Source organism: Bufo gargarizans, chromosome 10 (assembly GCF_014858855.1).
Source record: "Bufo gargarizans isolate SCDJY-AF-19 chromosome 10, ASM1485885v1, whole genome shotgun sequence".
Classification (NCBI taxonomy): domain Eukaryota; kingdom Metazoa; phylum Chordata; class Amphibia; order Anura; family Bufonidae; genus Bufo; species Bufo gargarizans.
Genome location: NC_058089.1, coordinates 125,073,846 through 125,090,172, shown reverse-complemented (window position 1 = coordinate 125,090,172; position 16,327 = coordinate 125,073,846). Strand labels below are relative to the sequence as shown.

At 41.6% G+C, this 16,327-nt stretch overlaps 2 protein-coding genes across 4 annotated transcripts in view; one reads left to right on the top strand and one right to left on the bottom strand.

The window, feature by feature from the left end:
* PC (pyruvate carboxylase) overlaps positions 1-16,327 on the bottom strand; it is a 405,325-nt gene that overhangs the window by 29,107 nt on the left and 359,891 nt on the right. The window lies entirely within an intron of this gene.
* LRFN4 (leucine rich repeat and fibronectin type III domain containing 4) lies at positions 714-16,037 on the top strand. The gene is made up of 3 exons (XM_044270883.1): positions 714-845; positions 7,892-9,293; positions 14,839-16,037. Exons 2-3 carry the CDS (start codon positions 7,912-7,914, stop codon positions 15,623-15,625), a joined length of 2,169 nt encoding a protein of 722 aa, XP_044126818.1. The 5' UTR covers positions 714-845; positions 7,892-7,911; the 3' UTR covers positions 15,626-16,037.

Here is a 16,327-nt window from a genome sequence, read left to right as displayed (position 1 = left end):
TTTTAACCCTTAAAAGCCACCGCAATTCTGGTTCTGGATTTCTGGCTGCTATGATGCGTCTCACAAATCTCTTTGCTAAACCCTTTGGAAACGATCTGCAGTTTTCTAGCGCTAATAAATCATATATGTAACTGACAGAAATCAATGAAGAGGTCCGCCATGCCAGCAATTTAACCCTATAGCCCCCTGTTACTTTTTCCCCGTAAGTACATGCGATGAGCACATCTGGATTCCTGCCTCCTCATATCTGGACCCTGGGACCCTGTGAGCAAGCAGATTTTCTTCCCCAGGATTTACATTGGAAATATGCTAGTGCTACTTTTACATCCTTTCCTGCTCGCTCATGTATCTCTCTGACTCACTGACCATACAGTTCACCTATACGAGGAATATATACAATTTACTGCAAGAAAGAAGGATTCCGACTGCTTCTCTGATGGGTAAACACCTCTACGAAGCAAGGATTTAGAGGCTGGGAAATATTCATGCCTCTAAAATAAGCTGTTCTGTCTGGATCTTCTCAGGGCTCATGACTGGGGTCACATCAAGGCCCAAATTGTTTGGGAAATAATGGGGCTGTGCCATAGGATTGGTCCTGCACATAAGGTCCGATCTCTCCTGTGGGATCTGTCAGAGGGACAGAGAGAGAGAGGACTGCAGTAAAGAAAAGGAGACTTTGACAGAGGAGAAAAAAGGCTTCCAAAAAGAAATAAAAACAGCCCTGCTCTCAGGTCTTCTGCCCCTGGAAATGCCCTGTTCAACACAGATGCCAAGTACTCAAGGCCAGAAGGGCAAAAGAACAGTGACCACCGAGGGAGACCAGTGAGGCAAGGAGGAACACACAGGTATTAGAGAAGAACGTGTGCATTAATACATATATACTGGCTGCTTACTGTAATGAATGTATGTTACATATATGTGAAGGCAAGGCATCCATCCCTGCGTACCTTAACACTGCCTGGTTACATGTGCATATTATGTGTGCTAGCCAATGGAAACTGTATCTTGGACGGGTAAGAGATATGTGTGCACAGCCCCAGCTAATACAATATATGCTCGAAGAACGCCAGACACTAGATTGTTGACATAGAAACTGATAAGAAATGTAAGAAATATTAGGAATTATAAGATAGAGACGAAGCCGTCATTCAGAGAGAACTAGATATGAAAATCCTGATGTAGACCTCCTAGGAGAAACCGAAGCTGGAGACCCACATAGGGGCGAGGCAGGGGGGTCGCCTGAACTTTCTCCAACATGGAGAGGAGCTATAAAAGGCTAAATATTGCCAGTGCGCTACTAATATAAAGGCAATGAAATCAGAGAAACCTCATAGGGTGACTCTTAATATCCATAGAGATAGAGGTGAAGACATAAAGCGCCCTGGCATGTGCGACTCATAACTCAGGCACTAAATCATTATATTTGCCCGTCTGCCTGTGCCTCGATCAATTCTAATGATCCTATATTACTGCTTTCTTTACTGGTCGGAGAGAAATTTAAAGAGGAATTCTTGTGCTGAGGAGCGGCTCCTTTAGACAGCAGTGATGCAAAGTCTGTATTCTCACCTATATATAGCGTTCACATCAGTATGCACTGTGACACTTATGTCAGGACTGCAGCAGGAAAATTAAGAGGAGAAAAAGAAAATCAATAGGAAAAAAACAACACAACTGCTGCTTGGGGTCGAGGTCAGTGAGACTGAGGCAACCTGAGCAACCAGACTGAGAAATGTCATGATATGTATTGTGAGGATATATGTAGATATGTGTGTGTAGGCTTCCCAATCATGATAATGAGATCACACGTGACCCTTATGAGCTGCTGGGCCCTTAGAGCCTTTTACTGAGGAGAAGTAAGGACACTGCTTTACCTGAGAGCCAAGTCCTCCAGTTGGTTGGAACTCGTCAGTAGGAGGTGCTGCATCTTAGAGAACATAATGGAGGAAGGGCTGGTTATGATAATTGGCTCAAATTAATGTTTTATTATTTTAGCTCTAAGAAGTTATATCAGATGTCTATCCTCGTTAGCTTTGGCCTGTAAAATACTTTTGGAATTCACCACCCAGTTCTGGCACATCAAGGTTTTTAAAGCCCAACAGCCATTCACTGCCAAATAGTTTGAGTCCATTTACATTCATTCTTTTTACTTTTTAACATGACTGGTGTCCATCTTTTACCACTTAGCACAGTCCGGTTTTCAGAAGAAATGCTTAGCAACCATTTGCTAAGCAACAAGGAAGCTAATAAAGTTTCATCTGTAGGTATGGAGGAGGAAGGAATGGAAGAATGGAGCCTGTACAACACAAGAACAGGGTCTTCATAAAAGATCCCAGTGGCAGGTTCTAGATTTCTTCTTGAAGGTATCTACACACTTATGTGCATTTCTCAATTGTCAGCTGGCCCTAAACTCTTTCATTACAAAGTACCACATGTAGTAAAATCAAATATCAAGGCTTTTCATCCACAATGTGACGCTGCTTAAAATGTTTCTCTTTGTATCCTGCATAGAGACGTATAGGCCGCATGGTTCTCTCTAGAAGTTACCACACACTGCAACCCCCTGGGCAGACTCTGGTGGCCTACCTCATCTAAAACAATGGTTACTTACATACTTCCAGACATCGAACAATTATATCTGCATTGCTATTATCTGCATAGGAGATCTCACCACATCTAACAAATGCCAACTCATGATGCTTCCTAAATCGCTCGTTATACTCTTCACAATACAAAGTTTCCCTAAATACTGCAGAATACTAACTCAATAGGAAAGCTTGAAAAGTACATCCTGCAGAACATGTCTGCCACCCAATTCTTTTAGGACCCACTTCATGAACAAACATATAACAAGTATGTTAAATAGACCACCTTCATCAGGCGCTAATTAATGAGGAAACCGTAATGAATAATTGGATCATATTGATTGGTGAGGGATACACCTCTGATGCATGTATTCAGAAGGAGTATAGCAGCAGCCTAGGGTGTATATGTGCCGAAACGACGTGAGATGTTGACGGTTAGAGACAGATCCAGGGACAGATTTATATTAACCCCGACACTAGGCTCCCGGCAAAGATCTCACTCCCGCCTGGGAGTTTGTACAGATTCTCAGATAAAGGGGTCACAGAGCTAACTGTCAACTAGAGACAAGAATAGCAGAGGGAAGAAAAGAAGCATGAGAACAGAGGGGAAGAAGAGGAAGAATAAATTAGAGCACTGGGAAGAAAATACATGCAATATGGACGAGAAGCAATGGGATGCATGGCAAAATGTAGACTGCAACTTTATACATAGAGGAAGAGATGTAAAAATATGCAGGGGTGTTCATTTTATATTTAAATAGGCACCATCCAGATATTCTAAATGCTCGCATCTGAAAAGAAGAAATAGGAATGTACCTGAATGATTTTTGACATTTGGAACTTTGAACAGAACAAAATATAAGGGACAAGATTAAAAAGCATTTCCAGCAAACATACAAAAAAGGTCCTTGAGTTGTCCTTGAATGAAAAGTCATGGAGAATTCTTCTCAGTCCTTTCGTTATATATACTGTATATTTCAAGCATTAGCTCTCCAATGTCAAAGTGTGAATAGCAGAAGCGGGGTGATAGTTCTATATAAATACCTTGAAAAGCTCAGTGACAACCACAATGGAGGCTGTAAAGGTAGCCATTTCCTACGGTCCTTTTTGGGAAGCAAAACTGACCTGTTATAGTAATAACATTCACTGAAATATGAAAAGTGGGTATCTTCAAAGACCGTGTGCAGGGGGTGGAGCTCTGTGTGCCTCATAATGTCTATTGTATGAGATGGCATTGCTACCCACACAGGGCAAAACCATTCTGTTAAAATCCCAAGGATATGGGCATAACTGCCTACATGGTTTTTATCAGGGATAGACTGGCATACAACAAAGAAAGGGTACTTTTTTTTTTCTAGTAAACTAACTTAATGCATAGGTAGTGTAAAGTTAATGCAAAAATACACTACATTTATCATCCAGCATCATTGGATGTGAAAAATAAATCTTGTACAGTTTATGGCCTAGTTCACACGGCAGTGTTTTGGTTAGAGAGTTTCATAAGCGATTGTGAGCTAAAACCAGGAGTGAAGCCTACACAGAGATGCTGATATTGATGCTGCTCTGTGTTTTGGTCCTGCTTCTGGTTTAGGCTCAAATCACTGATGGAAATCACTTGCTGAGACCGTGTAAGTTTACAATGGCGTATTAGGGTATGACCACACGGCACGGTTGTGATCTGTTCTCGTTGCGGACAGCTGTGGTCAAGAACTGCTGCAGCCGCCTGATAGATAACTAATAAAGACACTGTATAGGCGGACAGAATTCTTAACGGCCACACGGTATTGAAGGTGCCTTCTTAGCCTAATTGGCAGAACAGTTCTAGACCGTAGCTGGCTGCGACCAGAATGGATCAGATAGTGAATATAAGTGATACTCTTTAATAGAAAAAGAAGTAAATAGAACTAAAACATAAAAAACGCCTCAATATGAAACATTTTCTGAAAATGGTCTTCCAGAAACCCTGGTTTTCTTACCCTGAGCAACCAATCACAGCTTGAATTAATCCAGTACAGCTTGAATTAGTCCAGTTTAAGGCCACTTTCGCACAGGCGAGTATACCGCGTGGGTGCAATGTGTGAGGTGAACGCATTGCACCAGCACTGAATCCTGACCCATGAATTTCAATGGTGCTGTGCAGATGAGCAATGTTTTTCATGCATCACTTGTGCGTTGTGTGAAAATCGCAGCATGTTCTATATTCTGCGTTTTCACGCCATCCAGGCCCCATAGAAATGAATTGGGCTGCGTGCAAATCGCAAGCATCCGCAAGCGAGTGCGAATAGGGTGCGATTTTCACGCATGGTTGCTAGGAGATGATAAGGATGAGCAACCCCGATCATTAAAGTCTATTCACTGTATTATTTTCCCTTATAAGATTGTTATAAGGGAAAATAATAGCATTCTTAATACAGGATGCTTAGTAAAATGTGCCTTAAGGGATTAAAAAATAAAATTACTCACCTCATCCACTTGATGGCGCAGCCGGCATCGTCTTCTTTCAGGACCTGCAAAAGGACCTTTGATGACTTAATCTCGCTCACCACGTGGTAAGCGCGATGACGTCAGCGCAGGTCCTTCTGAATGAAGCTAGAAGATCCTTCTAGCTTCATTCAGCAGGACCTGCGCTGACGTCACCACGCTCACCACGTGGTGAGCGCGATTAAGTCATCAAAGGTCCTTTTGCAGGTCCTGAAAGAAGACGATGCCGGCTGCGCCATCAAGTGGATGAGGTGAGTAATTTTATTTTTTAATCCCTTAAGGCACATTTTACTAAGCATTCTGTACTAAGAATGCTATTATTTCCCCTTATAACCATGTTATAAGGGAAAATAATAAAATTTACACAACACAAAACCCAAACCCAAACTTCAGTGAAGAAGTTTGGGTCTTGGTACCACATTCAGTTTTTTATCACGTGCGTGCAAAATGCATTGCACTCGCGTGAAAAAACTGAATAACACAATCTCAGTCAAAACTGACTAAAATTGCGTGCGCACTCGGGATGCACCCAGGACGCATCCGGAGCGAATCCGGGACGCCCGTGTGAAATAGGCCTAAGAAGAAAAAGTTAAACCATTGGCTGCAACAAGGCAGTTTTTTTTCTGGCAGTTTTGGTACATGTGGTAGAAAAATTGCCTTAATTTTTTACCCAAAAGAAAGAGGTTGACTGTAAATACAGGTTTAGACCTTCTGTTGCAGTAGGAATCAAGTTTAAGGTCAAGCATCCCTAACCACATTCTTAACTAAACAAGTTCATGCCTGTAGGGCAGAGCCTAACAACAGAAATCATCTTAAAGAAGGAACGAAGGAAAAGACCTGCCTGAAAATAGCTATTGATCTTGCAATAGAAGGATGCAGGATGGAAATTCAATACTATCCAAGTGGGCTCGTGCTGAGGAGAGCCATTACTCTCGCATATTCACGTAGCGACAGCAATAATAGCAGGCACAGAAGAGAAAGTGTAAAACATTCAAGATTCCTTTACGTAATGTGCATTCAGATGTATAGCGACTAAGTGCAATATAATGGATTGTATTGACACTCCCTTTTAATGGCAGCCTCAAGAGAGCATTTGATGAAAAATTGCGTATTTTATGATGAAGTGGAAATTATGCTAAAGTGCTACATATTAGCTTTAATATCTTCTTCAGCTTAACTAAGGAAAACTGTAAATTAGACCTTACAGAAATGTAAGGTCTCAAATGGTACTCAAAGTTATTCCTATACCTAAATACAAGCCTTGTCAATGGCTACTGTGTTTAGGAGATGTCACTAGCAGTTTATTTCAAGTTTGAGATATAGCTCAGGCATTTTGCGATAGGTTCTCAATATAGTTCCCTTTTCTTTCTTTGTCTCCATATGTATTTCCCGGATATTACTGTTGGAAAAATTACCTCATTAGTAATGGCGGCTGAATGGCCTAGATCACAGCCTCAAAGGCAGTGCAGAGTACAGGAAGCATGGACCTACGAGTAGTAAACATAGCACTTCAGGCTACCACTTACCAAGCCTCATTTGGCTCATGTGCATCCATTACAGGATCATCACTTTAATCACAAGTGGTCTAGTTGCTTGTAGTTTATAGATATTCTATTCTTGCTGTACAGGAAATCTTCTCAAAATGTATAAAAAATGTAAAGGCTTGGTGATTTTGTGCCGGACATAGACCAGCAATTTATAGCAAAAGAGAGCAAACGATAAAGCAGCATTCTGAGCCACTGATGAGAGGCAAGGTGTGCTTCAGACTACTTATTATTATTGGAAAACTTCATTAATTTCATGGTGTACATCTAAGGGTAGGTTCACATCTGCGTTATGAAATACAGCAGGCTGTTTTTTCAGAGAGCAGCATGCCAGATTTCACTTTATTCAGCATTGCCAGATACTTCCAGATAACCAATGGATCTCCACCGACTAGAAAGGGATCTTGCGATGATCTATCCACTTTCCGGCATTAATGTCAGGTTTGGACCAGGGCTTTTGTCCAGCTGAGAGACAGCATTTCTACTGGAACATGCTGTTGGATTGCCTAACCCTAGAGTGAACCTATTGTAAGAGGGGGTATATAGAGGGGGACAGGACCCTGCCTGCTGGATCTTACAATCTACAAGGAAAAGGGGAAACAGTAGATCAGGGTAAAAGCTGCTCATCTGACTGTGTGCTGGCAGCATGATTATTTTAGGAGGTAGGCCTTCCTAAAGAGCTGGGTTTTTCATATAAATTTTCCAGCTTTCAATGTTGGGGGAGAGTCATGTGCAGGGGTAGTGAGTTATAGAGTCGGGGAAATGCATGTGAGAAATGTTGTAAATTATTGTGCAGGGACTAGACAAGAGTAGAACAAATAAAGAGGTCTTGTGAGGATTGGAGATTACGTGTGGGGATGTATCAGGAAAGCAGGTCAGATATGAGGGGACAGATTGCGGACAGCTTTATATGTAGTTGTTGATACTTTGAACTAAATTTGCTGGACCATGGGGAGCCAGTGAAGGGACAGAAAGGAGAGAGGCAGAGGAGAAACAAGAGGAGTGGTGGATTAACTGAGCAGAACATATGAAGATAGATTGGAGAGGTGCGAGAGTGCTAGACAGAAGGCCAGAGGATGATATTACAGTAGTCCAGACGGGAGATGATGATCACTCAAGGTTGTGGAAGAAGCAGATATGAGAGATGTTCTTGAGTTAAAGGCGTAAGGAGATGACAAACTTTAGCACAACATAGATGATCTGAAAAATTTCTAGTTTTCTCTTTGTTTTTTAATCAAGATTACAAAACCTGACAAGTTAACAAACATAATTTTTCTTTTGCAGGCGTTAACACTTCATCTACCATGGAAAAGTTGGTCTGGGGTGTTCTACTGCTAGGAAGCCTTGTGACCATGGTCCATTCTTGTCCCTTTCATTGCACCTGCCAAAACCTTTCAGAATCTCTCAGCACACTCTGCGCTAACAAGGGACTACTCTATGTGCCACCCAATATAGATCGCAGGACTGTGGAGCTACGGTTGGCGGATAACTTTATTAGAGTAGTGGATCAAGAAGACTTCCTTAATATGACAGGGTTGGTGGACCTCACATTATCAAGAAACACAATTGATAACATTCAACCTTATGCCTTTGGTGATCTTGAGAGCTTGAGGTCTTTACATTTAGATGGAAACCGTCTTACTGCCATTCATGAAGACTCTTTGAGAGGCATGCTAAATCTTCAACATCTCATTATCAACAATAACCAGCTTGTGACAATCCCAGTACCTACTTTTGATGATTTCCTCTCAACTTTGGAGGACTTGGATTTATCCTATAACAATCTGATTAGTGTTCCATGGGAGGCTATCCAGAACATGGTTAGTTTACATACACTCAATCTCGACCACAACCTTATAGACTTTGTAATGGAAGGCACGTTCTCAGAACTTTACAAGCTTTCCAGACTGGACATGACATCTAACAGGCTGCGTACACTACCTCCAGACCCACTTTTTGTCCGTTCCCAAACTGGAGTGGTCAGCCCTACCCCTTATACATCAACAATTGTGCTAAATTTTGGAGGTAATCCATTTCATTGCAACTGTGAGCTATTATGGTTACGCAGATTAGTAAGAGAGGATGACATGGAAACGTGTGCGTCCCCTCCACAGCTAGCTGGGCGTTATTTCTGGTCAATACCAGAAGAGGAGTTCACATGTGAGCCCCCACTAATTACACGTCACACACATCAGCTTTGGGTGTTAGAAGGACAAAGGGCAACACTGAAGTGTCGTGCGATTGGAGACCCAGAGCCTGTAATTCATTGGGTATCACCAGATGATAAAATAATGGCAAACTCATCTAGGACAACTTCTTATCGAAATGGAACCTTAGACATACTAGTTACAACTATCAGGGACGATGGAGCATATACTTGTATAGCAATCAATGCTGCTGGGGAATCAACAGCCCAAGTAGATCTAAAAATGATCCCTTTGCCCCATCGCAATAATGGAACAGTTAGTGTACTGAGGCAGGATCCTGGGTCTTCTGATATCACCACTTCATCAAAGACATCTGTTAATGCTACAGAAGACAGGAAGACACAGGACAATGCTGTTGTGGTGACTGAAGTCACTTCATCTTCTGCACTGATAAGATGGTACATAAACAGGTCAGCCTATGTAGTATGGATGTACCAGGTCCAATACAACTGCACTGCGGACGACACACTGGTTTACAGGTAAGAAAACTCCGCTGTGTATCCAAGTTCTGTACTGTAGATTACAATTTGTCTTCCTCTACATAGCAAATGCCATGGACACTCTCTTATTAGTAATTGAAGGAAAGAGAATATTAATATGAATTAACAACATAATATTAACCCATTAGCTTCAGGTATCAGCAAGGCAGCACCATTATGGTAATTCCAGAGTAGAGTCTCCACCATGGTTTTATTTCCCCCAATGCATCTAGATGCAAAGAGGGGCAATTGTGCAAATCAACTTAAAGGGGTTCTATATCTTTTTGTTATTGATGATTTAACCTTTGGATAGGTAATCAGCATCTAATCAGTGGGGGTGCGACAACCGTGACACCCGCCGATTAGCTGTTTGAGAAGGCAGTAGCACTGTGGCCTTATCGCTGCTTCCTGAAGGCCAGCTATGTCACAACTATGTCTAGTGGCCTGGGCACAGCTCAGCCCCATTTACTTCAATGGGGCTGAGCTGTGGCCAGGCCACGTGACATAGTTGTGACACTACTGAGAGCACTGCTGCCTTTTTAAACAGCTGACTGGGATCCCAGTGATGGACCCGCCGATCAAAAGCTGATTACATATCTAAAGGATAGATTGTCAGTAAGAAAAAGGTATAGAACCCCTTTAATGAGAAATGTTCTCATCTTATTTTGTATACAGCCGTTAAGCAGACCTGTGTGTTTCTATGGTAGCAGACTACAGACAAACGCTGTCCAGTCGGATTCTCCATCATTTTATCTGTTACCGGCAGGATTCACGCTGCACACAAGATTAATTCGCAGTCCATTGCAATGGAAACACAAAGGAGATTTTTAGTTAAGACTATTAGCAAATTCATTTATAATAAAAAAAAAGCAACTTTACTTCTCATAGTTCCAGATAATTATGTTTCTACCTATATCCTAAGCTACTGACAAAATGCAATAGATGAAGGTCTTGAATGAATTGATACTGAATATTATAATGTTCTTAGTTCTGTCAATTATTACACAGTATTTTAATTGATAGGTACAGTTCTATTGAGGTTCCTCTATCCAGGCTCAAGGCAATCTCAGAAGCATATGTCTGCCCCTTCTTTTTGGCTGCTGGCCATTATATTATTTGGTGGTTGTAGATGAGCGCAGAAAAAAATGCTCTCTTTAGAATATACAGTAACTAAAGAAAAACGTAACTGCACTAATAATAATGATGGTCAGACCTTGTGAAAGGACTAAAGTTTATAACTGGTTCCACCTCTTTTAGCCACTATTTCAAATGTTTTTCATAATTCCGTGTTTTAGTCTCTCTGAAATAATCACTGCAAAGTTTGTACAAGAACTTACACCATAATAAAAGCAAATACCAGAAAAGAGGAGGAAAAAACTATTGAAATACAACAATGTAAAAAGAGTTATACAGCTAGTTCTATGATCCTAGTATTCCCCCGAAACCACATTCTGCATCATTATCTCTAAACTGACATTTAAAGCTAAATTCTTTCAGTCTGACATAAAGCAGAAAGCATCATAAAACATCTTAGACCTAAATCTAAAGAAAAACATTCTCAATAAGCTGTTATGCTGCTAGAAATTATGTTTTAGGGACAAATGAGTGAAAAGTGGAACACAGGTCCATAAGGTCTGGCATAAGATGAGTGTAGTCTTCTTCAGTAAGCACATTACACTTAGAATCAAACATGGTGGTGGCAGCAGTAGTGAGAAGCTGCTTAGGACCTCACCACTGAGGAAGGAACAATACGCCATTACTGAAATGCAGTCAGTTGTGTCTAAGCTAAATCATACTTGGGTTATGTAGCAAGATCTATAGGGCAAAAGTTAGACTACAGCTGAATGATTGAAGAGAATACAATTTAAAGGCTAAGATTAGCCGACCCCAAGTCCTAACTATAACCCCAAAACATAATTTAAAACTAGCACTTTGTTCTTGAAAAAACATTAGCCTAAATTTCCAATAACCCACATGGAAGGTCAAGCTTGGGGAAACTGTGGGCTGCAATTATTTTGGTCGGAATGCTGCTGGAACTCTACAATCTTGAGAACGGGGACCCCAGAAATAAAAGGAGCTAATGAATGAGCATGCACACTGCTGAATATAGCTGAGTACAGTACTCTGCTATCTCCAAAAGTCCTATAGAGATGAATGGAGCAGTAGTGTGCATGTTCCACCAGTCACCACATTCATTTTGGTCTAAAGAGCCCCTGTTCTTGAAATTAGCGGGGGTGCCAGTGATCAGACCTCTGCCAATCTAATAGTTATAGAGAATAACTTCTTACCAGAATACTTCTTAAAGAGGACCTTTCATGGTTTTGTATTCATGGAGATAAATACTTGTACTTGCGGGATACCACCCGCTGATGCTGCCACCCTGGAGAAGGTTAGTTTTTTTTCTCCCTGGCTGTGACGCTCTCCCCTGTGACTGGATCGCGGCACAGCCAGGAAGGAGACACCCATTGAGAAACCCTGGCGTCTCCTCCTCTCTGTTCCGATGCTCAGTATTAGCATACTAAGTATAAAAAATTGGGGGGGGGGGGGGGGGGTTAGGGGGCACAGCAGCGATATTTTAAAAAAATCAGGCAGCATCAGCGGGGCTACTCCGCAAGTAAAGGTATTTATCTTCATTAATACAAAACCATGAAAGGTCCTTTTTAATTTTATTTATACTGAGCATTCCAACTTGAGGGTCCTTTTAACTGAGTGCCCGTCCAAAATAGGAAAACAGTTGGTTGACACAGACTTCTGTATGAATGGTCCAGATCCGTTCCGCAATGATACGGAATGGGTGCGGACCCATTCATTTTTGGGAACCGTTCATTTTCAATGGGGCCAGAAAATATGCAGACAGCACACAGTGTGCTGTCCGCATCTGCACTTCCGTTCCGCAAAAAGATAGAATATGTCCTATTCTTGTCCGCAATAGCAGACAAGAATAGGCATTTTCTATTATAGTGCCAGCCATGTACACATGGCCGGTGTCAGTGTTTTGTGGATCGGCAAAACACTTACAGATGTGTGAATGGACCCTTAGAATGATGCTTTAAAGTAAAACTATATATAGGCAGGTAACCTATATAAATAACCAAAAAGCTCTCAACTCATCTAGTGATAAGTTTTGTTCGTATTGGTGAGGAAGTTACAAATGAACAAGTAGGGTAGCTAAAGGGGACCTGTCATGTTGAACATGGCAACTGATCTGATCTGTGGGCAGAAAGTTATGGAATAGGGGGACTCGAGCAGATTTTATGAGAAAATGTGTAACTTGTCCATTAAAAGCTCTGTGCTTTCTAAGATTTGGAGTCCAGTTGGCGGCCCGATTCATTGACACGGAGCCTTCCTTGTATTCATGTGCATACAATCACTGAGTTGGACGGTCCACAGAATTGCTGAGCATGGAAAGACCAGAGGTTTTATTGCATAAATTCCACTGAATCTTCTCCCACTATCCCCTATCTGCTTGGTTCTTACTCCTATACCGTGCTGCCCACATAAAGGACTGCACGTATAATGAGACAGGCTTCCTTTAAGGCCTAAACATTTTTTGGTATTGCGATCTCCATAAAAAACAGTCTATGAAAAGACCTTTTTGGACACTACTCTGTAATTGTTCTCCAAACTCTGACCTACATCATGTACCATCACAAAAGCATCCAGAACATTGCATGGCAGTGGGAAAAAAGCTTACTGCTGGGGGTCTCAGATCTTTACATTACTGAATGTATATGCTGGCGGTGAGCTCTAATTACAGGAACAATGGTTGGCCTTCTCCCTGAACAAACAAAACCCCTAACTTTCTACATTAATATTAAACAGTCCATGTATGCATCCCTAATTGGGTCTATTAAGACAGACGCTGACAAACTCACTAAGTGAATGTCAGACAGGTCTACATTTTCACATTTCATGAGAGGATTTTCAGTTAGATTTTATTTCACCAATCACACTTTTTGGAGAGCTGAACCTGATTACGGAGCAACTGCAGTTCATTTCAGGGCATCTAGTGCAGAGTCTGAGGATCCGGTGTCAGCACTACAGTCTCAAGGGGATAATGGAGCCCTATTCTAGCGCCGGTGGGAGAGAGATAATAGAATTCTGCCAGTAACAGCCGTTTCCCTAAAGATTACCAAATGATGAGACCCAACAGACGTCTGTATGCAAAGATAAAATGTAGTGATTATGCCTGGTATGGATTGAGAGGAAACGATATGCACAGCCCAACAATGCAGTGAACTAATATCTGTCATTTGCAAAGAGCAATAATGACACAAATAAATCTCTTAAGACTTTAACGGTATGATTTTACGGTATGATCAATGGACTCGAATCAAGTTGATGGAATGAAACCTGTGCAATAATGTAACAATGGACAAGTATACTGTGAAGCATTTCTTGGTCATAATGCGACAAACCATAACCATGAAAATAATCTTAGTACTAAATTAAAAGATCAGCATTTTGCTAGCATTAGATATATGTTTAAAGGCCCAACTACTGTATTATGTGGTAGGGCTGATGTTCTTGGCAGTGTGTGCCGAGTCCTCTACTTGAGTCCCAAATGCTTCAATCTAAACATGTACCGTCTGACTGGGCTACAAAATATCCTGACGTTATGTAAAGCGTTTGTGCAGCCAGTAATACTAATCTCAGGATCAGTCAGCAATATCTGATCGATGGAGGATCGACTCCCAGCACCCCCGATGATCCACTGTTTGGAGAGGAGGAGGCGCTCGCACTAGCACTACTTTCTCTTCAAGATTACATTGCGCGTTGTCTCGCATCCAGCGGTGGCGCAGTGTATTTACAAGTGCTTGTTCCATTCAAAGTGTAAGTGTAATCTTAAAGAGGAAGTAGCACTTGCATGAGCACCGCCTCCTCTTCAAACAGCTGATCGGCAGGGGAGTCGGGAATCGGACCCCACCAATCCGATTCTGAGGATAGGTCATTAATATTAATGACTGCACACCCCCTTAAAGAAGATTTAAAAGCTATGAACACAATTTTCTTATTATTGCATTGCACTTATTTTAGGCTAAAGGGTAAATTTTTAGAAAATGTTCTCCATTTGTCTCACATGTGGCGTATGTTGCTTCCCCTTCACAGTGAGATCAGTCAGGAGCCAGAGGGTCTAGCTGATACGTTTCTATCTAGGTACAAACCCTTTCTTCTTGTAAATACTGTACATAAATCTGATGCTTAAGGCTGCCCGATCATGATGCAGTCAAGCAGGGGAAATAAATGGGGAGAAGTGCTAATTGCCAGTCCCCTCCTGTATTGCTGGTCTGTGAATGCTATTACAGGCGCTGACTGGAAAGTACAGATGTGGCCTGGCAATCAGCGGACATCCACGAGCGGCACATTGTGTATGGTCAGTCTAAGAATTCCTATCATTAAAATGCATCTCTTATTGCAATAATTGCTTTAAAAAAAAGTTATATCCTTTGAAATGATGCAGATAGTCAACGATAAGTAAGGCAGAAGAATTTGAGATTATTTGTACAAAAAGTGTAAAACTAAAGCAATCTTTTTTTCCTTTCAGGATTCTGCCTTCCACAACCAAGTACTTTACTTTGAAGCACCTAATTTCAGGAGTAGACTACGATCTTTGCATTTTAGCCATTTTTGACGATGTTGCAACCTCACTGGCTGCAACCAAATCCTTGGGATGTGTTCAGTTTACTACAGGAGAGGCATACCCAGACTGTCGCTCACTGCATGCTCATTTTCTGGGAGGCACTTTAACAATTATCATTGGGGGAGTCATTGTGGTGACTTTGCTGGTCTTTACCGTGGTTATGATGGTAAAATACAAGGTATGCAGCACTGCCCACTCGGACATTCCAAAAGTAACCAACGTTTACTCCCAAACTAATGGAAACCAGTTAACACCCAATGGCATGCTTCTACAAAGAAGACTAAACAACGAGTCTGCCAAAGCCAGTTGCTCCCAGGTGACGTATAAAGAGGATTCTGGGAGGATTGTCCATGGAGTTAAACCTCAACGTAGAAAGGTCAGACAGAGAGAAGTGTCACAGAAGATGGAGGACAAAACTATAAAGGCTTCAGGTACTGAAGGGTCACATTGTGGATCAAGTCCTGAAGATGGTATAGGTTTTGGTATTCCAAAAACAAAGCGAAGCTGTTCTGTGGACATGGGGGAAATGGCCACCACAACTTGTTATAGCTATGCCAAGCGACTTAGTGTTATATGGACAAAGAGGAGTCAATCTGTACATGGCATGCTTTCGCACTGTGGGACGGAGTTACCCAAGGGAAAACCAGTGTTATTCACTGGCTCAGATGAGCTAGAAGAAAGTATTGTCTAATTTCCGTTCTGGTTACTTATAGAACATTTACAGTAACCACCTCTTCATAAGGAGGCAGCACAAGGACTCATTTTGGTGAGAAGCACCAGAGAACACTTCAATAATGAGCCATGAACAAGCACTTTTCTTTATCGATACAAAGAATGAAAGCACTAAACATACAATGGGACTGAAAACTGGATAGTTGTCTCATTGCCAGGCTTTAACTACTGGACTGAAAGTGAAAAAATTCTCTGAGCTAAGAGGGAATCCTTTATTCGTATATGGTTGGAAATTGTGAAGTTCTCTGTGGATGTAATTATACCCTTGGATGTATAAGGCAAACAACTTTCCAGAGCTCAAAGACGTCTTTTTGGAACACACACAAAAGTGAAATGGGAAAACTGTTTATAAAGGTCTATACAGGAGCGGCAAGGTTATGGCTCAAACCTGACAAAGTTCAATGTGTTTCAGAAAAGTCAATCCTCACAAGGAGGACTGTCACATATACGGTCACCACCTTCTCTACATGCAGATCTGGGTGAATATTTGCCAGGTGGGTCCACAAAGCCATGGAATATAACATTTACCATAATAAGGCTACTTTCACACTTGCGTCAGAGGATCGGAACTGCCTGCCGGATCTGGCAATCCAGACGCAAACGGATGCATTTGTCAGACGGACCCAGATGCGGGTCCGTCTGACAAATGCATTTAAATACC